The sequence below is a fragment of the Sus scrofa genome, chromosome 9, assembly GCF_054392235.1.
Source record: "Sus scrofa isolate SSC_HxYL_T2T_F1_AM1 chromosome 9, Sscrofa_HxYL_maternal_Yorkshire_Landrace_v2.0, whole genome shotgun sequence".
In the NCBI taxonomy this organism is placed as follows: domain Eukaryota; kingdom Metazoa; phylum Chordata; class Mammalia; order Artiodactyla; family Suidae; genus Sus; species Sus scrofa.
In genome coordinates this window covers 21,765,719-21,787,775 of record NC_139391.1, presented here as the reverse complement: position 1 = coordinate 21,787,775, position 22,057 = coordinate 21,765,719, and the positions used below count along the sequence as shown (strand labels likewise).

Below are 22,057 nucleotides of genomic sequence, written 5' to 3'. Positions count from 1 at the left end.
TTTCTAAAGCAAGTTGGTACTCAAAAAAAAAAAAAAAAACAAAAACCAAAAAACAGAATGTTGGAAAATCCGTAACAGGGGATTTATTTGCCCATTTTGTGTGCTAGTAAATTTCAAGCTTGTTGGAACAGCCAGAAATGTCAATCATGGAGTTCCCTGGTGGCTCAGCAGGTAAAGGATCTGGCATTGTCACTGCTGTGGCATGGGTTCCATCCCTGGCCCAGGTACTTCCACATGCCACAATTGTGGCCAAAAAAAAAAGAGGGAAAAAGAAAAAAAAGAAATGTCAATATGTGTTTCTACAGTGGCACAAGACTCCCAAAAAGCACTTCCCAAATCCTTCTTTGGGAGTCTTGTGACATTTTTCCACTGTGCCTTCTGGATTCATTTTTAAGTTATAATAATTCAACTTTTGGAATATTTGCTATTGGGATAGATTTACTTGTTTTACTATAGAGTCAACACAGAAAGATGAGTTTGTCTTTTTAAAAAATAACTTGATGTCTACTTTTAAATGTATTTAAAAAAAACCCCAGAAGTTTAGCACTTATTTCATGCCTAGCTATTTGTTTTCTTTTGATGCTTTATCTCAACATAATGACTCAGTTTTCCATTGTAAACCCTTCATAGGATGTCACTGATTTTATCAGTCAGTTTTTCATGCAACTGGGAACTGTTGGGATATATGATATGCCACATCTGAGGAACAAACTGGGTGAGCTCCATTGAAATATTTTAAACGTTCTTATTAAAAGCAAGCTTCCTTCGTCCCTGGTTGTTTATGCAAGTCAACTTGTTTATTCATCAGGGAGAGGAAGATGGATTCCAGGGAGATTATGGTTTTCATAGAGATTTCTTGCTTGAACCTGCTTATTCGCTCCTTCTTACCTGCCTGCACTATTTTCACTTTAGTATGTTCTGTTGGCACACATCTAATTAGTTTTCTCAAGCACAATGCTCTTAACATAAGTGCACATTAAACCAAAAGCTGGCTCCAAGTTAAGTTCACATCCTTGAAATAGCAATACTGCCCAAGGTTGCTGGTAAAGACCCAAGAGGCACCAATGTGAGGCCACAGTGTTTTAGTTCTGTCTTCATTAGGGAAGGTGGCTCTTCCAGAGAAACTGACATACCTGTCACTAATCCCTATGAGACAACACCCATCTTTTTTTCTTATTTTTTATTTTATTTTATTTCATTTTTAGGGCCACACCTGTGGCTTATGGAGGTTCTGAGGATAGGGGTCGACTCAGAGCTGTAAGCTGCTAGCCTCTGCCACAACCACGCCAGATTGAGCCGCATCTGCGACCTACACCACAGCTCATAGCAACGCTGAATCCCTAACCCACTGAGCCAGGCCAGGGATCGAACCTGCGTCCCCATGGATACTAGTCAGATTCGTTTCCACTGAGCTATGACAGGAATTCCTCATCTATCTTTTTTTAAACTGGTCCCTTCTCAGAACAGATAATGACTAGGGAGAAAAGGATCTTTTTCATTCATTATATTCTCCTCACATTTTCAGAACAGATGTTTAAATCACTGTTCTCACTGGATCCATAAATTTAGGTGTCTAAAATTTTGATGGAAAAATGGGTGATTAGAGAGTAAAGTTGATAGGGACTTATCCTCCCTTGCATTTTACGTAACAATTTTTCTCCTTTCCCTTCTTCTTTTACTTAGCTCTTAAGTAAGGAAGTGAGATATGAAAAAGGGAACTGGGGACAAGTGTTGAAAGACCACAGCCTTATCCTGTATCAGCTTTTTCAAAGTGTTTAGTGGACCAGCAGTGGCCCACACATCTGCCAGGAAGGAATTGCTCATAAGTTCTGTCACTTCATCTTGTTAAGCTTAAAAGGTTGTTCTAGGCAGCCACTAATAACAGATCAAAGTGAAAATTAAAGTTGAAACTAATAAGCTGTTTTTTCTGTATTTATTTCTTACAGTTGAATAAGTTAAATAGATTGCATTAAAATAACATCCTTTAAGAATTTTCTCAGAATCTTTAGTATCCTGTATGGTGGTAGCTGAGGAGGAAGATTCAATAGGAAAGATTTCCAAAATAAGTTTACCATTTTTCCCCTCACAAAAAATAATCTCAGAATGCAGTTTACAAGATTTTTGCCTTAAAACTCATTCTTCCTCCTAATTAAGAAGACACCTGTACCAGTAGAAAAGCTAGGCTTTAGTATTTGCTTTGAAAATGGGATAAATAGCCTTGTACCTGGAAATACATGTTAAAGTAGCATTAAGCTTACATTTAGAATTGGAAAGGTATACATGTTGCTATGTCTGGGTTGCCAGATTAGCAACCTAGACATTTAAGTACATTTAGAAAACTTTACTAGGTTTATTAGGTAGCATTTAATTTAAAATGCATCTGCATGTGCTTCTCGAGCATGTTGGCTGCATGCATGTGTTGCTTAAGCATTCAGCTTTTGAGATTGGCAGCTTTCTGTGAATGTCTTAAACAGCATTAAAAAAAAAAAATACCAGCATCTTAAATACTAATTACTGGTATTTTTTTATTTAAATTAATATGAGTAAACATTTTTAAGAAACAGTGTGATCCTTGTTGGCTTGTAACTCTAGTTTTTATTGTCTTTTAGTTATTAAATAGAGCATCTGTTGAGGGGCTCTTTTAAAACCACAGCCAAAAACAGACCTTGGGGCTCAGAGGGAGAGCAGCATGCAGCCGTGGACCTGCCTACCTCTAACAGCTAGCAGAGGCCTCTAGCAGCTACAGTCCCTTCTGGAGCCTTTATGTGCATGTAACATGCAGAGGAGTCCTGGTAACCTACCTCCAAGGCAGCTGCCCTCCTGAACATTCCTTGGAAAGCAGCAACCACCATTTTGGAATGTGAACAACCAAAGACTACACAGGAAAGAGGAAAAAAAAATCTGGAAGTCTTAGGTGGCTTCACCATACAGCCTTTGAATAAACGCAATCATACCCAACATATTTTTCTCTCCCCCCCCCTCGCTTTTGATTACTCTTCTGTTGAAATGATTTTTTTCCAAATCTTTACTGCTTAAGACGTAAATTATTTGTTTTGTTCTGTTCACAGTGCAAATTTTACTCACAGCTAAATGATCTTCCCGAGTCCTTCTGTAATTACCTTGAAGAACTCCAACATCTATTGTAAGAAAATCAGGCTTCAGAATATTTTGAGATGTAGATACATTATGGGTGGGAAGGTGGCCCCAGAGAGGACACATTTAGGGGAGAGGGCTTTCTCAACTGAGCCAAACTGCTGAAAGTTGTTTTTTTGCAGACAATAGGCCTGCAGTATCCCTATCTAGAAAGATGGTATGATTATTATACTTTTTTTTTTGCTTGTTTTTTGATTAGGTGGCAGCCTTGTGCCAAGAACTTGACATACTCTCATCTTTCAAAAATCCTATAAAGTAGATACTACTAGCTTCATTTTACAGATAGGGAAAAGTATTCTCATTCAGTGCTTACACTCACACAGCTTCTAGCTGTAAAATGATGTGGGCTATTTATCAAGCCTGTTTCACGAAGTATTGATACCTGAAGTCAAATTTGGGTAGAATTTCTGGTGCCTCCCAGTCTGTAGGCATCACAAATGTTCCTTCAATGCACTGCATTGGCTTCTATTGAAATTTTAGGAGAATTGACTTGAAGCTTATGTTTCCTTACCAAATGAGGCCACTTACTTTCTTTCCTAAGCCAGAGTCCCTTTATTCAAGACAAAAATTTACTTTCTCCTTCCCTTCGTAGGTTGCCAAATTGGAAGGAGAGTTTTGGAAACTTCAAATGAAGTACCCTTGCCAAATGGACTTCTCTTAATTACACTATTGTTCAAACTGATTGCTATCTTTTAGCTTTTTCCTGCTAAACAATGGACTAGTTTCCACCTTAGTTGTTTAGAATTGTTTAATACCAGCCTTCATAAACCAAAAATGTGGGGCTACGCCTAATCCATATCACCTGGCAGGACTTTTCCCCTGCATCCCTTGAATTCCTCTGTGAATGGAGGAATCTTCCTCTGCATAGTAGGCTCTCATCATTAATTGGTTTGTATAGTTTTCTATGTCATTTGAGAGGCACTGATCTGTTCTGGGAAGGTTATATCTTATAAAAGATTAAGTAACAGTACATCTGACTACTACTTGGGTATTTTCTTCCATCCTGATAATTCTTTTTTCCTTTTAATGATTTTTACTTTTTCCATTATAGTTGGTTTACATCCTGATAATTATCACTCAGGACCTCAAGGCCACCTCTGTGAAACTCCCTGGCTCTCCATTGGTGGGAGGAATGCCATTATTTTGGTTCCAATTGTACTTTGCAGGTATCTCTGCCCTGGTAGTACTAACTCTGCTGTAAATGGAACTATTTGATAGCATATTTTCTTCTTCCAAACTGAAAATCTGTGTTTCTCCCTACATATCTTCACCTATTGCACGCAGATCTTTATCTTGGGACTTTAGTTTGGAAAATTATCCATATTTCTATTGTCTTTTGAAAGACATTACTTTCAGAAGTAATACCAACTTACAAAGAATTGATTCTGTAGGGCTCTAGAGGCACAAATCAGAAATGGTGCTATGTTTATATTTTAGGTTGTCTGTCCTAAAAAAAAAATACCAGGTTACATGCCTCCAGAGTTCTTTCAGAGTTGTGTGTTTTCAAAATGATTGTCTGGATGTAAATACTGAAAAAACAACCAATGTGTATGAAAATATATTTAACATGGCATTTAAAAACCATACCTACTAAACTGTTGGTGGTGGTGGTTTTTTCTCTTGTTTCTTTTAAGTAAATTTGCATGTAAATGTTTGTACTGATTATGGAAGAGAAGACTTGGGTACAAAATTGTAGGTATATGTGTCAGAAGGCCCCATAGCAGATGACTGTTGAGCATTCTCTGTTGTAATTGTCTGTCTTTTAAACTCCATGAGGGCATTGATCAATTACTGACCATTTTATTCTCTATGTATAGCACAATATGTGATAAATAACAGGACTTCAATAAATATTTGTACGAAAGTGAAAACTGGATAATACATCATTGTTGTGTTATTTTATTGTTGTATTTCTGAAAGAATTGTTGCCTTTGTGTTCTTAGGGGCTATGGTGGACCCTTAGGGCACATTTGTTGAGTGACTTTGTAGAAAACTGATGAGACTTTTAAAGTTTTATTCTGCTTATTTTTAATTTTTGTGTGAGACTACAGAAGCAATAGAAGGCACGGAATTAAAAATAGTAAAGTGCTAACGTTCAGAATTACTGAAAACTAAATTAACTATCAGGGAAAATAGTGATGATTGCAGTGGTTCCCCAAAGCCTGGATAACCAAGGACTCCAACTAGCCTAGAATACTGTAAGTTATACCCCAACCCTATAAAGCATCAGCTAAAGATTAGAGTAGATGAACTCTAAAAATTCTTCAGACCTCACACTTCAAGAGTTTATGAGCAAGTAAGTGAGGGATGAGTCTAAGGGATTTTGGCCACCCCGATGGGTGTCACATTGCTATTTTCTTAGCTAGTATTGGAACATAGATTTTGGTTTAAACTGAATATCTTTTGGGCACCAGAATAAATGGGCACCCTCCATTTTCACATGTAAATCCAACTGCCAATTCCTTTTATAAAATGCTGGAAGATACTCTGTTGCAACCATTGCAACAATTTCCCTGGCAATTTCACAATTCACTGAAATTCAACTTTTTAAATAAATGGTTAAATCTAGTTAGTAGGAAGAAAACTAGAGCTAACCCTTGAAACTGACAGAGGGAAGTTTGTTTCTGAGGAAAGACGTGACACTCTTAGGTGGACTGGCAAAATATCACTTGAGTAAAATGTGCCTTGTTCTTTGTTGTCATCTAATGGCCGTCTTCACACTCCAGACCTAACAGCAGGTGGAAGTGGTTAATCTGCACTTACATACACTAAACAAAGGGCAAAAAGTTGAATAAACATTCTGTTCTTCAGTATTACTCAAATGTAATCTCTGTTCATGTGTTATGTGTCTTTAAACCACTGAACTTTATGAACCATGTTCTTTTCTGACATGGTGAATGATCTTGATGGCTTAGACCTAGCTGTCCGAATTTTTTGTTATGTATTCCACAGTGTGTGTACATATGTTTTAAAACATATGAAATATTAAATGATTAATATTTGATTTATTTATTGTCACAAAAAATGTGTCCTGCCAAAATCTATTTCATGATGATTTCTTTGAAAGTAATATAAAAGTATGTTTCATTATCATGATTTTGTTGCCAGGAGAAATGTAAAGATTTCTGTTACAGATAAGTATCATTACCACCAAGTTTCAACATTTGGAAACAATTTTCTTTTTTTTTTTTTTTTTGTTTTTTTTGGGTCTTTTTAGGGCCACACCCATGATATATGGAGGTTCCCAGGCTAGGGGTCAAATCAGGAGCTGTAGCCACTGGCCTACAGCAGAGCCACAGCAATGCAGGACCCAAGCCGCATCTGTGACACCACAGATCACAGCAATGCTGGATCCTTAACCCACTGAGCAAGTCCAGGGATCGAACCCATATCCTCATGGATGCTAGTCAGGTTCGTTAACCACTAAGCCACGATGGGAACTCCTGGAAACAATTTTCTGATTAAAATCTTTTCAGTAAAGAAGTTTAGTTTTGACATGTTAGTAGAGTTCAGAAGAATTAGTTTGGTGTTTAATGTTAAATGATGACAATTTAAATGGACAAATTTTAAAACAGACATTTGCTCTATTAAAAAAGATTAAATAGTGAATACTGCAGTGCTGGAACTATTTCAAAATATCTCTTTTCAAAAACTTTTTTTTTTTTGCTTTTTAGGGCTGCACTTGTGGTATATGGAAGTTCCCAGGCTAGGGGTCGAATCAGAGCTACAGCTGCCGGCCACAGCCACAGCAATGCAGGATCCAAGCCACGTCTTCAACCTATACCACAGCTCACAGCAATGCCAGATCCTTAACCCACTGAGCGAGGCCAGAGATCGAACCTGAATCCTCATGGATGCTAGTCTAGTTCGTTAACCACTGAGCCATGAAGGGAACTCTTTTTTTTGGAGTATAAAATTTTTTTGATGGCATAAATAAAGTCTTAAACAACTTTGTATCTCCCACTGTAACAGATGGTAGTGTTTATACTGTTATTTGTTTAGTGTTTTAAAACTTTTCAAACTCTTCAAACTTCAGTGTTGTCTTTTATCCTTGATAAGAATCCAATGAAGTAGATATTATTCCTATTCTCAGGAGGCTCCTTAGTTGTGACTAGCTTATGGTTACATAAATGTTAAGTGGCAGAACAGGGATTTAGAGGGTAAAGTCCTTTTTACTAAATTGCATTTTTCTCATAGCCAGTTCATTACTAAAGGAAGTATTCAAATACTTCCTAAATATAATCAAGAAAACAGTGGAACAAACGATATGATTCCCACCCCTACCCCCAGCATCAAAAAGCAGTTGAGTAAGAGATCTAGGATAAATAAAGTTATAAACTATCCAACCTTTTTTTTTTTTTCAATTGGTTATTATTACTAGGTAATTGGATAGAATTGGGATAACTGATAAAGTGAATGAGAAATTGAAGAGGGCGGTTTTGAGAATGTTTGGCAATGGTAGTTTTGAAGAAGCAACTAGATAGTTACTGAATCCTAGCAGTTTTCTAAACTTAAGTGCTAGGGTGTGGAGTTTTTCAGATGTTATGCAGTTATCTACTTGTTGCAATAAAGGTTGTCATAAAGTAATAGAAACTTAAATTATCCCATCTGTGCAAGGCAGTATTCAGAGACTGATGTTTATATAAATAAATGAAAACCCTTAGGAAAAACTGGCTACATTTCAAGCTGGATAGTGTGGCCAAAATTTCAACTTAATTGGTAATAATGTTAGAAATCAAATAAGATTTATCTTACAATACAGGGGAAATGACAGATACTTTAAGAACATTCAAATCAAGGAAGTAACAGGGGCACAGTGTGTGGTCCTCTCAGAATTATGGTCCTGAGCTTCTGGGTGGGAGGCGGGAATGTAAATACCTCTTTTCTACTAAGTTGTAGGCATCCTGCACAGTGTATCAAAGCCCTCTCCTACCTTTCATAAGGTAATTTCAGGCTCTAAAAAACCAAATTGTTTTAGATTGGGAAAACTACAGAATAATATAAGAAATTTTAACGGAGTTCCCGTCGTGGCGCAGTGGTTAACGAATCCGACTAGGAACCATGAGGTTGCGGGTTCGGTCCCTGCCCTTGCTCAGTGGGTTAACGATCCGGCATTGCCGTGAGCTGTGGTGTAGGTTGCAGACGCGGCTCGGATCCCGCGTTGCTGTGGCTCTGGTGTAGGCCAGTGGCTACAGCTCCGATTCGACCCCTAGCCTGGGAACCTCCATATGCCAGGGAGCGGCCCTAGAAAAGAAAGACCAAAAAAAAAAAAAAAGACACAGAAAATACGGAGACAATAGGTTACTTGTTCAGGATCACACAGCCAGTAAGAGAGAGACTGAATCCAATCTAGGTTGTCAGGCCTGTAGAGCATGTCCTTTACCTCTGCCCTATATCAAAAACCCGAAGCAAAAAGGTAAAAAGACCGAACTAGCCAAGATAACATAGGTACCTGAACAGTGGGAAATGACCATGAGGGCTGCTGGAGAATTCACGTGGCCCTTAAAAGGGTCTTGGGCAACAATTTGGATCTGACTCATGAGAGTTTCCAGTTTTTGTTCTGTTTTTCAGAAAATGAGTAAAGCAATGATTTTTATAAACTTTGAACTCATATTTTAATTCTCTCTTCTCCATTTAACTTTGCAAAGTCACTTTCCATGAGGAAAAAAATGCCTCTTATCCCAAGGAATCATTGTGAGGCTCACACATAGATGAAAACCTTTGTAGACTGCTCAAGCCTTCCCTGCATGGTTTCTAGGCATCTCCACCTAGCCAGTGCTTTCGGTAACTGACCTATATGTGTACTTCTCTAGCACTTTGAGAGAAATCAAAGGCTATGAAGAAATGGTGCATGGTATTGAGAAGAACGCTTAGTTCTGGAGTCTTTATAAATTCTGGTCCCACCAGTTCCTTTAGATCTTTTTTTTTTTTTGCCCCTGAGACTGTATTATCTTTATGTTATCTTGCACCTCTAAGATTCATAAGTAATCTGTAAAATGTTTATAAAGTATGATGTGACAGGTAAATGTTACTATGGTCCTATAGTTCTATAATATTGAAGATGAAGGGTACAGAGTCGTTGAACAAATATGAATGGTAAGGGTCTGCAGCACAATTGCTCATCTCCGGTGATTTTTTTTCCCCCTCCAATCAAAATAACAAGTCATCCTTTCCCTCACAGGGGAAGTTATTTGGTGTTAGTGATCATGCCTATAACTGACTAGTTGTGCCAGCTAGGCGAACGAAACCACACATGGGGCCTGTTTCTTCTAACCTGAATGCCCCTAACTCTTTTGCTATGTTGGGACAGTCATTTCATCTGTGATCTAAATTTCCGCTTCGATGGGGAAATTTCTCAGGCTTTTCCAAGCATGGTTAACTTGCTGAACCACAGGATTTTGGTTCAGATAAATAACCACATTATTTACATGTTCATTTATTTCGTTGCAGTCCCAATGTCTTAAGGTCTGGGGCTACATCAATACGTATGTGTGTGTATGCCAGCATCTAGTGTGTGATGCCTGGGAAATGTTACAGTACCAGTAGTATTTGATAAATAAATGAAAGGGCTTAGCAAAAAACAAAATAGGTTATATAAGTAATGATTTTTTTTCAGGAAGTGTAGTCATAACCCCTGACAGATCAAAGTTAGCAGCCTCTAGTAACATCTGGCCATTCCTCATAAATGTCCTCCTCTAGGACTTTGTAGGCTTTGAGTTTCATTCATTCTTAGGAAATAATATTTTTTTAAGTCATGAATTTCACAAAACTTATATAACTACCTCCATTTTGTAAATAACCAAGAAAATCCTACCCGAAGACCCACTTCACTTTTCATTTTCATAAAAACCATATTTCACAAAAATTTTACTACTTGCATTCCACTTAACTACTTACTGTCTTCTAATTGTTTCCTCTTAATAGATCATGGGTTTTCTTTTCTTATTGTTCTCTTGAGAGGGATCCGTAAACTTTCTTACAGGGCCAGATAGTAAATGTTTTAGGCTCTGTGGCAGCTCCTCAGTCTTGCTGCCATAGCACCAAAGCAGCCAGAGATAAGATGCTGTACACACAGAGGCCTGGCTGTGTTCCAGGGAAACTGTATTTATACGTATAAAAGCAAGCAGTCTTCCCTAGACTTAGTTTGCTCACCTCTTTGCTATATCTCATATTTATATAACATTTTAAATGATAAATATGAGGAGGGGTGAGCCAGACTGGTGCTAGTGAAGGTATTCTTACCCTGAGTAGGGAGACAGGCTTCACAGTATCACAAGCCACCAAGATGGAAGCAAAAGTACATATGCATGGTCCACAGTAACTTATGTGGAGCTTAGTGGGCAGTGAATCCCAGGAGGCAGACCTAGGTCTTTTAAGGCCACACGTTTTTAACTCTTTGCCTAAATATGATTTGAATTTAGAGAGATGCAGTAAGGTAGTTTTGCCTTTAAGTTCAGTTTAGCCCACCCATTCCTTTAAATTTAGGGCTTGCAAACTACAGGCCTGTTTTTGTAAATAAAGTTTTATTGGAACACAATGTGGTTTGTTCATTATGTGTATATACCCAGTGCACCTTTCACACTGCAATGGCAGAACTGAGGGGTTATGGCAGAGGCCTTATAGCCTGCAAGCTTTAAAATATTTACTACTTTGCTCTTAAAGAGACATCTGCCACCCCCCTGTGCACAGGTAAAGTAGTATCCACCACAGTAGATTAAGAATCCACAAACAACATCCTGTGGGCCAAAACCAACCTACTGTGTGCTGTTGTAAAGAAAAGCACTGAAGCACAGCTGCCTGCTGTGCTGATTTATTCCTGTTGCCTTTGACTGTTTTTGTGCTTCTGTTCATTAAATTAAGTCAAAGCCTGAAATTGTCTGTACCCTAGTTCCTTCCTAGAGAACTTAGCATCCATTTTTTTCCCTTTCTTTCCTCCCATGCTCTCCTCTGTCATTCTAGATTATGCATCTTTCCTCCATGAGAACATGTTATTACATGAGGGGGTTTAGGCTTTGGAACCAAAGCATCTGAATTCAGATCCTGGATCTATCACTTTATACAGTCAACCCTTGAACAACACAGGTTTGAACTGTGCTGGTCCACTTATATGCAGGTTTTTTTCAATAAATATGTACTACAGTACTACATGAGCTGAAGTTGGTTGATTCCTTGGATGCAGAACTTGGGATAGGGAGGGCTGACTGTAAACTTATACATGGATTTTTGACTGCAGGCTGTCAGTGCCCCTGTGTTTAAGGGTCAATATATAGCTATTTTTCAGTATTAAATGAAATAAGGCAATAGGTCATACTAGTGAAATAGTGGAGAGAATATTTAATAATCAGGTTACTTTAGCTCCTTTTTTGATTTAGAATATCCTAATAAATGAGGAGGCTGACAGAAGAAAATGTAATTCTGTGGAAAATTTTCATCCTTGGTTCTTGTATTTTGCTGGAATGAATCTTCTCAGGGGAAAAGTGTATGTAGTCTGACAAACTGAGTGGAATTTTGTTTCTGTCACTTAACAGCTCTGTTAGGTAGGAGATGCTTTTCCTCTCTGATCTGAACCTCCACTGACTCGCTGGCAAAATGGAGTTTATTGGTGCCTGTTTCCTCATAGGCTTACTGTAAGGATTAAAAGACGTAGCTTTTGTAAAATGCCTGGAATGGGGCAGATGCTCTAAAAATGTTAGTTTTTTTTTTCTTCCTTTTTTCTTAACCCACGGCATATGGAGGTTCCCAGGCTAGGGGTGGAATCAGAGCTACAGTTGCCAGCCTACGCCACAGCAACGCCAGATCCGAGCCATGTCTCACCACAGCTCATGGCAATGCCGGATCCTTAACCCACTGAGCAAGGCCAGGGATCGAACCCACACCCTCATGGTTCCCAGTCATTTCCACTGCACGACGGGAACTCCTAAAAATGTTAGTTTCTTTCCCTGCTTAGAAGTGTTTTGTTGTGTAAATTTTGCTTGGTGCTCAATGATGCTCATCTTAGAGAAGTTTATTTCTCTTTTTCTAGAATAATTCTCAAACTGTAACCTCTCAGGGCAAAGTTTTTGTTTTGGTTGGCAGAGACTGGTCCCTAAAATGAAATGAAAAAGAGCACTTTTACTGTGAATGGGAGACAAAGAATCATACCTGAGAGAGGGGCAGATTCATTAGGCTTTTCCTTTGCTTATTTGATTGCAGTATAAAGAAGAGGGCAGAAAGGTAACCAGCTACTGCAATGAGACCATGACTGGCTGGGTGCATGACGTGCTGGGCCGGAACTGGGCTTGCTTCACTGGAGAGAAGGCGGGAAATACCTTTGAAAAAGTGAACGTGAACACAGCACACCTTAAGAGTCGCCAGAAAAAGTGAGTTGTCATAAATAAAAGATCCACTTAGTTCTTTCTTTTTCGTCTTTTTAGTGCTGCACCCGCAGCATATGTCAGTACCCGGGCTAGGGGTTGAATTGGAGCTGCAGCTGCCGGCCTACGCCACAGCCACAACAATGCCAGGTCCAAGCCACATTTTGTGACCTACACCACAGCTCATGGCAATGCCAGATCCTTAACCCACTGAGCAAGGCCAGGGATCGAACCCAAGTCCTCATGGATACTAGTGGGTTTGTTACCACTGAGCCACGGTGGGAACTCCACTTAGTTCTTTATACTATGTATAAGTATGTGTCTACATTAATTCTTGGAAAATTTAATTATGTAAAATTTATTTGACTTAGAAACATAAGCCATGTTATATATCACGTTACTGGAAAAATACACTGAGTGATGTAACTGTGAGAAAAAAGTATTCTTTCAAAGCACTTCAAAAGTAATGGACCTATGATGGCTTTAAAGAATATTTAAAAGGACCACAGCACAGAAGTGGTTTACACAGAAAAATTATTCTATTTTATTTTTTTGGCCGTACCAGGGGCAGGTGGAAGTTCCAGGCCAGGGATTGAACCTGTGCTGCACTTGCGGCTTGTGCTGCACCTGTGGCAACGCTGGATTCTTAACCTGCTGCACAAGGGAACTTCTGAAAAATCATTTTATTGTTGCTATGTAATATGCTGCACAATACTTTTAGATATATATGTCTATGTTGCAACAAATATAGGCGATGCCAATTGAACATAAATTTTAAACAAGGTAATAAATAACTGAAGTTATTTGTATTTATGTAGTGTATTACTTTGCCAGGGCTGCCATAATAATGTACTACAGATTGAGTGGTTTAAGCAAAAAAAATGTTCTAGAGGCTAGAAATCCAAAGATGAGGGGGTTAACAAGTTTGGTTTCTTTTGAGGCCTCTGTCCTTGAGACCTTGCAGTGGCTGTCTTCTCACTGTTGACCCTACATGGTCATCCCTTTGTCTGTGTCCTAATCTCCATTTCTTATCAGCACTGCAGTCACATTGGATTAGGGCCCACCCATATGACCTTCTTTAACCTTAATGTCCTCTTTAAAGGCTCTACCTCTGAATAGTCACATTCTGATGTCCCAGAGTTTAAGACTTGAACGTATGAATTTCAGAAGGACACCATTCCACTTAGAACGTGCAGTTAATGTTTTTTGTTGAGTTATATCCATTTTAAGTAACTGTGAACCACACAAGAGATTTCAGATTTGATTAGTTTGGAAGGAAAAGATAAATAGCATATTTTGTTTTGTTTGGTTGTGAAATCCACTGAAAGAGCACATGAACGAATCATCCAAAGCTAGGCCACACTGGCAGTGAATCACTGCATCAGAGAAATGGAGAGAACATGAGTTCAAAGAGGACCAATTCATCTGCTCCATTTTGAATTTAGCTTTTAAATTGCCTTTGCTTGAGTTGATGCTAGAGTAACACATTTCCTGTGAAGCTGTTCATGTTTCACCCTACTATTTAGGATATATCGTGTGTGCTTTACTTTTCCGCTATTTCAGACATTGCCTCATTTAGTGAAGAAGCTAATAAACTAGAGTGCTCAGAATCTTTGTTGTCTCACTTGTAAAATAAGTATTTAGGACTGTATTACGTCAGGGTCTCTTTTAGCTCTTACTGATCTGGTTTCAATATATATATTTACAACTTAAAATTTACTCCTGTGTCTTTAAGAAACGACAACTATAATTTGTTTTTGTTGTGTGTTAGTTCTGTCACAAGTAGAATAGAGGCAGCTTTATAATCTATTTAATAAAGGCACCTCACTGATTTCAGACTTTGCAACAAGTAGGAAAGACCTTTGATAAAAACATTAAAACATTTTCAATGTGGTTGCACATTTTTGTTATTATTTTCAGGGCTTCTACATTTTTTGACAAATATTAAAATGCTCTGTTAACCTCTAAATTAAAAGAGGAAGAAAATTCACAGTATGCCCTTAATATTACTCAGGTTAGGTAGATCTTGCTTTGCACAACTGAATGTTAATATAAGTCCCGGATATTGAGTGACACGTAAGTCAGAGAATCCTTTTTAGTAGCATGATGAATTCTATAATTCCTAGCACCTGGCATATAGGTACGATACATAGTTAAGGTAGATGAGTAATCATCTTCCTCAGTTTACTTGCTTTGTAAACATGCTGTGTATGTGTTAGATTTGTTTCATCTATACCCAAGCATTTGGCATCAGGTAAGCCAGTACTTCGCAGATTTTAATGTTATTGTGAATCATCTGGGGATCTTGTTAAAAACGTAGATTCTGATTCAGGTGTCCTGGCTTGAAAACGAATCTGCATTTCTAGCAAGCTTCCAGGTGGTGCTGTAGATAATAGCTGAAGAACCAAATTTGAGTAACAAGGATATATAGCAAATATCCATATGGAACAATTTTTTTTTTTTTTGCATCATGTGGTTAGGATGCTTGCCATGCTATATATACACTGTATGCAGTTCTGCTGTCTTCCCTTTAAAAAAATTTTTTTTAAAGTTTACAAGGTTTATTGCAGAAATTATAGGAGGTAGAGGAAAGGTGATGACCCTCTGTCACCACCCAAGGATCACCTCGGTTGTATGTACTTGTGGTATAAGTATATATGTACACTTTCACACAAATTGGTTAATTCTGTATAAACTCCTTTGATATTCTGCTTTGTTGTTTAATACAGTGTGAATATTCTTCCATATCACTAAATAATTGTACAGACCCTTTTTTTTTTTTTTTTTTGCTTTTTATGGCCACACCTGTGACATTTGGAAGTTCCCAGGCTAGGGCTCAAATTGGAGCTACAGCTGTTGGCCGACACCACAGCCATAGCAATGAGGGATCTGCGCCTGTCTGTGACCTCCATCACAGCTCCTGGCAACACGGGGTCCTTAACCCACTCAGTGAGGCCAGAGATCAAACTTTCATCCTCATGGATACTAGCTGGGTTTTGTAACCTGCTGAGCCACAATAGGAACTCCTCTTCCAGACCTTTTTACTGAATACACAGTAAATGAAGTGCCATTATTTATTCAATCAATCCCTTATCATAGAACATTTATTTATGTTCATAATCTATCACTAGATTGTGCTTCACTGAACATCCCTACACACACATCTTAGTTCACTTGGACTTTTACTTCCATAGGATACATTCCAATTCCAGGCTATTGATAGAGAGAGAGATATATCCAGTTACCTTCCTGAAAGATTTTACCACTTCTCACTCAGGCCCAGAGTATAAGTGCCTATTTTAAATCAGTAAAGAGTATATCTTAAGTTATCTTACTTTTGTTGGCAGGTATTCTAATAGGCTCTACAAATACAACCATGACTTTGTGAAAGCTATCAATGGCATTCAGAAGTCTTGGACTGCCACTGCGTACATGGAATATGAGACTCTTACCCTGAAAGAGATGACTCAGAGAGGTGGTGGCTACAACCAGAGACTCCCACGGTAAGAAAGTGCATCTCTTATCACTAATAAAGACATCTGCGTTGATAGTATCTTCCCTTCCAGCCAGCTTTCCCTGGGTTGCTTATCATTTTATTGGTCATCCCAACTTAAACTTTTTAGGTTATCTTTTCTCTGTCTCCCTCTTCTCCTTATAACATACTCTGATGTTTTCCAAGTCCTACTTATGGGTTTTGCTTTCATAGCATCTGCCACTTCCTTTACTCTCTTTCCATTTCCTACACTTTGGCTTAGGGCTTTGTCATCTCTAGCCTGTATCACAGATCAGCTTCTTGCCTTTTGTTTCTTTGGTCTCTTCCCCTCCCAGACCCCATTTTTAGCCATTATATGAAATGCTGCCAGTTTCATCTTCCTATACCCAGCTGTGGTTTGGTATCTACCTATTATCAAATAAATAAATTTAGCCTGGTAATCAAAGCCATCTAAATTTGACCTCAACTATATTTACTACCTTGACCTGCTTTTAAACAATGTGACCAAAAAATTACTGAAAACTTTCATTTACCTCAATTCATGACACTCCCTTTGCCTCAAATACCCCTGAACTTGGCCATAAAAACTGTTAAATTTGCCACCTGTAAAAATCACAAAATCATTTCATTTTAAGGTCCAGCCAAAAATGCTCCATATTTATCAATATACTTCTATTACCCTCAGCCAGAGGAGCATTTCCTATGTTTAGTTTACATACCCTATGTTGTATTTCTTTTGAAAAATTATATTGTTCTTTGAATTTATATAGTCAGAAATTTGATAGATTTCTTTTGTTCCCTCAAAACTATAAGCTGGATTTAGCAGAGTATGTTGTACCTTAACATTTGTTCAATGGCCAAGCATATTCCTGTGATACTGTATCTTGCTGCAGGAGAATCTGATGGAACTGAAGGGTAGGAAAGCCAATCAGAAGCTAATGGGACTCCATAAATTGAATATAGATAGGTTATTTTCTCTTAGTACATTGATGCATTTTCTAATATTCAGAGAATACATGATTATTTCCTTAGTATCAGTAGAGTCCTTAGCCCCAATTTTATTGTTTAAACAGACCATCGATGAATTAATCATTAACTAAAATGCATTGCTAACTTTTTATCTGCAGACTAGTAATCCCAATGGTATGGCATTTTTCAGCTGTGAGACTGTATGGAGTTTTTTCCTGTCCAACTGATAGCATTCTCTCATAATTCTACCCCTGTCTCAAAAGAATCTTGTACAGTGTTTCTCAAAGTGTATTCTAAGGAATGACTAATCCATGAGATGCTCTGGTTAGGCAGAATTGGGAAAGGGAGCATATGGTATCCCTTCTCAGATTCAGTAAAGCAAAAGAGCCATCCTGTGTCTGTGTGAGGCAGGAAGTTGACACCTGTTCAGTAATAATCCAAAGGAGCACTCAGAGGAGGTGATGTCAGCATTTGAACTTAGAGAGACGGGGGCTCCTATCTGAAAGATTTGAGCCCCCAGACGCTATTACTTTGCCATGGTCATGTGCCATGTTTCTGAAGAACTCTTTTGTGCTTTTCTCCCTCCACCCGACTACCTTGGTTTTAGAGAGGGGATAGCTTTATTAAGGCCTGCTTTTAAGGCTATAAGTCTCCATAGAAGGTTTAAGATAAGGAGACAGATTTAGGTGAAGTGGGAAATACTGAGTCAGACATTGGGTCTAGCTGCCTGGTTTTCAGTAGCATTTAGTATATAAATTAGTTCTGTTGAACGAATCCAATGGCATAACAGACTCTCAACTTGAAGTTTATAAACTGTGAAACTACTTAAATTATAGAAAAATGAATTGTTTATGCACATCTCTTGAGTCCAGAGCTTCCTCCAGATTCTTAAAAGAAACTGGACCTAAATGATTAGAAACCAATAATGTATAGTGGGCCTAAGATGTTTGTAATTCTCACTTCTCCATCTCCCCAATTCCTCTTTCACTCTCTTCATTTTCACACCACTGAGCTTCAGTTGTCACATTGCTTTTATTTCATCTGTGTATGCAATGATGGGCAAACACTCTGCCTTATGAGATGTTAGGAAGAAGGAAATTAACATTTAAGTCATCCAGTGGGAGTTCCCTGGTGGCTTAGCAGTTAAAGTATCTGGCATTGTCACTGTTGTGGTCAGGTTTGATCACTGGCCTGGGAACTTCCACATGCTGTGAGTGCAGCCAAAAAAACAACAATAAAAAAAACATCTAAATCATCTGTTTTGTGCCAGCTAGTCACTTAAATGTATATTTAGTTTTAATGACATAGGTGATGATGCTGATGGTAATCATCCTAATAGCCTAATAATTTATTAAGGACTTATCCACGACAAGGCATTATTTTTAAGCACTTGTTATTCACTATTACATCAAAGTGTCATAACAGTCCTTTGAGGCAGTTATTATTACACCCCTTTTTTTTTCTTTTTACCGCCTCACCTGCAGCATATGGAAGTTCTCAGGCTAGGGGTTGAATCAGAGATGCAGCTGCCTGCCTACACCACAGCCACAGCAACACCAGATCCAATCTGCGTCTGGGACTTACATCATAGCTCGTGGCAGTGCTAGAACCTTTAATCCACTGAATGAGGCCAAGGATTGAACCTGCATCCTCATGGATACAGACAGGTTTTTAACCTGCTGAGCCAAGCCAGGAACTCCCGGATTATACCCATCTTAATAGGAGGTGATCATAGTTTTGCGATACTAAGTTCTTTGACAAATGTCACACAAGTAGTACGCGGTAAAGCCATTGATGGCCATCTTTGTGTCTTTTGTTTGTTGTTTATAGAGCTAGTCTGCCTGTTTCTACTTAGATCTTTTATTTCTCTGCCTTCTTCATGTCTTTTACAACCACCATCGTCACCATTTCCTGGGTCAAACATCAGTAATTCTTCTCTTTTCTTTAAATCCTCTGTAGGCCATCTTCAATTTACTGCATCTACTTTTTTGTTCGAAATCTGCCAAGAGTAAGAGGATGTAGCTATATAAACCTACTAAAATTAGCAAGAGCAATATACAAAACCAGTATGGTTTCTCAGGGCAAAATTACTACATCCTGAAAAAGAAATGGATAATTTATACAACTTAGTTTTATAATCAACACATTGTATAACAGACACGTTACTGTGTAGCAGACACATGGAAACACTGATGGACAAGTGCTCTTTGGATCTGAATCAATATCCTAGCCAGCCAGCTGGTTGAAATCATGGAATTAGAAGTAGGAAGTCATCCTCAAAGGAAGGAATATATTTTGATGTCAGATGTCTGTTTCCACCCTAGGCCCAAACCTGCACCAATAACTGCTGAAATACAGGAAAAGAGTTTGCATTTGCCAGCCTCCTGGGACTGGAGGAATGTTCGTGGTACCAATTTTGTTACTCCTGTTCGAAACCAAGGTAAAAAAAAAAAAAAAAAAAAAAAAAGTGTTAATTTTTACTTAATTCATTCTGAAATATTTATTGAACATATACTATATGTCAGTCTCTCAGAAAGATTCTGAGGATAGAGATGAAATAGATATGATCCTCTTTGGCAAAGAAATGGAAAATGTATAGCCAATGAATACCTACTTCTTCCTTTTGTACCCATGATAGATTTTGGTAACTGATTATCTCTCTGGCTGAGCTCAACATTTCTTCAGTGACTTTCTCAGTATATGTTCCAGGTAGCTAATGAAATTATTAGAGTGATATGTGAGCCAAATTCATTTGCTGTCCTAGTCACAGAGATTTGTGTAGAATCAAAGAATTGCATGTGACTAAAATTAGTCTTTGCAAGTGGTTTATTTAGAATTGAATCCTTTTTTTTTTTTTTTTTTTTTTTAGGTTGAAGTATAGTTGATTTGCAGTGTTTTAGTTTCAGGTACACAGAGCATATACATATACAGCATATAAAAATATATATTCTTTTTCAGATTCTTTTCTACTATAGTTTATTATAAGATATTGAATATAATTCCTTGTGCTATACAGTAGTTCCTTGTTTATCTTTTTGTATATAACAATGGGCATCTGTTAATCCTAAAGTCCTAATTTAGCCCTCTCCCTTCCCCTTTCCCCTTTGGTAACCACAAGTTTGTTTTTTATATCTGTGTGTATTTCTGTTTTGCAAATAAGTTCATTTGTATTATTATTTTTTAGATTCCACATATAAGTGATATCATATATTTGTCTGTCTCTGCCCAACTTAGAGGAATAATCTCTAGGTCAATCCATGTTGCTATAAATGCCATTATTTCACTTTTCATGGCCAAGTAATATTCCATTACACACAGACACATGCATACCCCATTTCTACTTTATGCTGGAATGCTTTACTACCAATCCTCCCACTCCATCTCCTGGCTATCCCCCATCATTTAGTCTTCAATTACTATAGGGACCCAGAAAATCTGTCCTTATATTTTTTTCCTGGTAGATTTTTTTGAGCTATGTAAGGACTTTTCAATTGACTTTACATCAGGATATGACATATAATGGTAAGTATTAACTCAGCTTCCTGAATAGTAGCCTCCAGGCAGAGCCCAGATTTACCAAAATTATCACTATACTTGCATTTTACCAGTTTTTTCCAGACATTAGATATAGTATGAATAGGTTTAATGACTCTTCTTCTAATAGCACTTGATACCACATTATCTTATCCTAAATTTTAGCCAACAATAGTTGGAGAATCATTTATATAATACTCCGGTTTATTATTTCTTGTCTTTTGTCTTTGTTGTTGTTGTTGCTATTTCTTGGGCCGCTCCCACGGCATATGGAGGTTCCCAGGCTAGGGGTTGAATCGGAGCTGTAGCCACCGGCCTACGCCAGAGCCACAGCAACGCGGGATCCGAGCCGCGTCTGCAACCTACACCACAGCTCACGGCAACGCCGGATCGTTAACCCACTGAGCAAGGGCAGGGACCGAACCCGCAACCTCATGGTTCCTAGTCGGATTCGTTAACCACTGCGCCACGACAGGAACTCCTGATTTATTATTTCTTAGCTCATTTTGAAGATAATTGTGGTACGCATGACTGATTTGTATAAAGTGGGTGTAGTATTTGCTGTCTGGAAACATTCTGATTAGTGTCTTCTGAGAGGATTATAAATTAATAACACCCAAAGATAAATTGTTCTTCCCTTTTCCTAAAAATTCAGTGATAATCAGCCTCTTCCACTTCTCAGTATTCACCATCAACTCTTCAATTCATCCTCACTGAATTCTTGCAAATTGTTCTGAATGTATAGAGCTTTGAGCAGGTCTTTTTTTTTTTTTTTTTTTTTTTTTAATTATATTTGAGTTTAGTTGACTTACAATGTTGTTTTAGTTTCAGGTGTACAACAAATTGGTGTGTGTGTGTGTGTGCGTGTGTGTGTGTATCTGGACAGGAAAGAATGAAAATAAAAGAAATTTGAAGATAATTGAGAAATGAATGGAAAGTCAGTTAAAGTTCTAATGTTAAGAGAAGATTTAAATTTGTTCTGTCTTCAAACAGGTTTCCTATCCTTATTGGAGAGGATTAAGTAAATACTGCATGTCAAGTGTTGATTATTGAGGGTCTGGCACAGGTTACTTCCACTGTGTTGCAGTATCTATAAAGTATCTAACATTTTAGGACTTTTTGTGTAATGGCTGAGGATAGAAAGACTGATATGGCTTAGTTCTCCTCCTAGAGACTGCGTTTTAGCCAGATGTGCAAGCAAAATATTAAAATACAATATGATAACTGCTTTAATAGAATGTTTTAAAGATTCATTAGGAGGAGGTTCAAAGAAAAGTTTAGTTCCACTCACTTCCCAAAAGATAAGATTGATTAGTGATAAGATAATAATTTAGGGAAAGGAAATTAGACTTTCTCAAGCCAGATTGTTTAACAACAGTTTTCTTGTAGCTGGTAAAAGCTATTATTGTCTCTAATATTCCATATTCTTTGAGTGTTATAAATATGATTTGAACAGACATGGGCAACTTAAAAACAGAGGGCTTTGAGAGGTTAATTGCTTTTAAATTGAGCCCTCATCTGTAGCATCTTGTCAGATGCTTGAGAAAATAATGTA

At 37.9% G+C, this 22,057-nt stretch overlaps 2 protein-coding genes and 1 long non-coding RNA gene across 6 annotated transcripts in view; 1 reads left to right on the top strand and 2 right to left on the bottom strand.

Moving 5' to 3' along the window:
- LOC102160855 (uncharacterized) overlaps positions 1-12,461 on the bottom strand; it is a 393,443-nt gene extending 380,982 nt beyond the window's left edge. For both annotated transcript variants that reach the window (XR_014814892.1, XR_014814905.1), the window contains exon 1: positions 12,295-12,461. The gene's annotated coding sequence lies outside the window, so the exon portion shown is untranslated. The remainder of the gene's footprint in view (positions 1-12,294) is intronic.
- Positions 1-22,057, top strand: part of CTSC (cathepsin C) — a 35,387-nt gene that overhangs the window by 7,196 nt on the left and 6,134 nt on the right. Inside the window, exons 3-5 of the mRNA XM_003129741.4 lie at positions 12,346-12,512; positions 15,854-16,009; positions 19,293-19,408. Coding sequence (XP_003129789.1) covers positions 12,346-12,512; positions 15,854-16,009; positions 19,293-19,408 — 439 coding nt within the window. The remainder of the gene's footprint in view (positions 1-12,345; positions 12,513-15,853; positions 16,010-19,292; positions 19,409-22,057) is intronic.
- The window catches only part of LOC146399782 (uncharacterized), a 50,468-nt gene continuing 43,977 nt past the window's right edge, over positions 15,567-22,057 (bottom strand). For 2 of the 3 annotated variants that reach the window (XR_014814927.1, XR_014814929.1), the window contains one exon: positions 15,567-18,967. This is a non-coding gene — a long non-coding RNA (uncharacterized LOC146399782). The remainder of the gene's footprint in view (positions 18,968-22,057) is intronic. The other variant, XR_014814930.1, reaches the window with a different exon arrangement.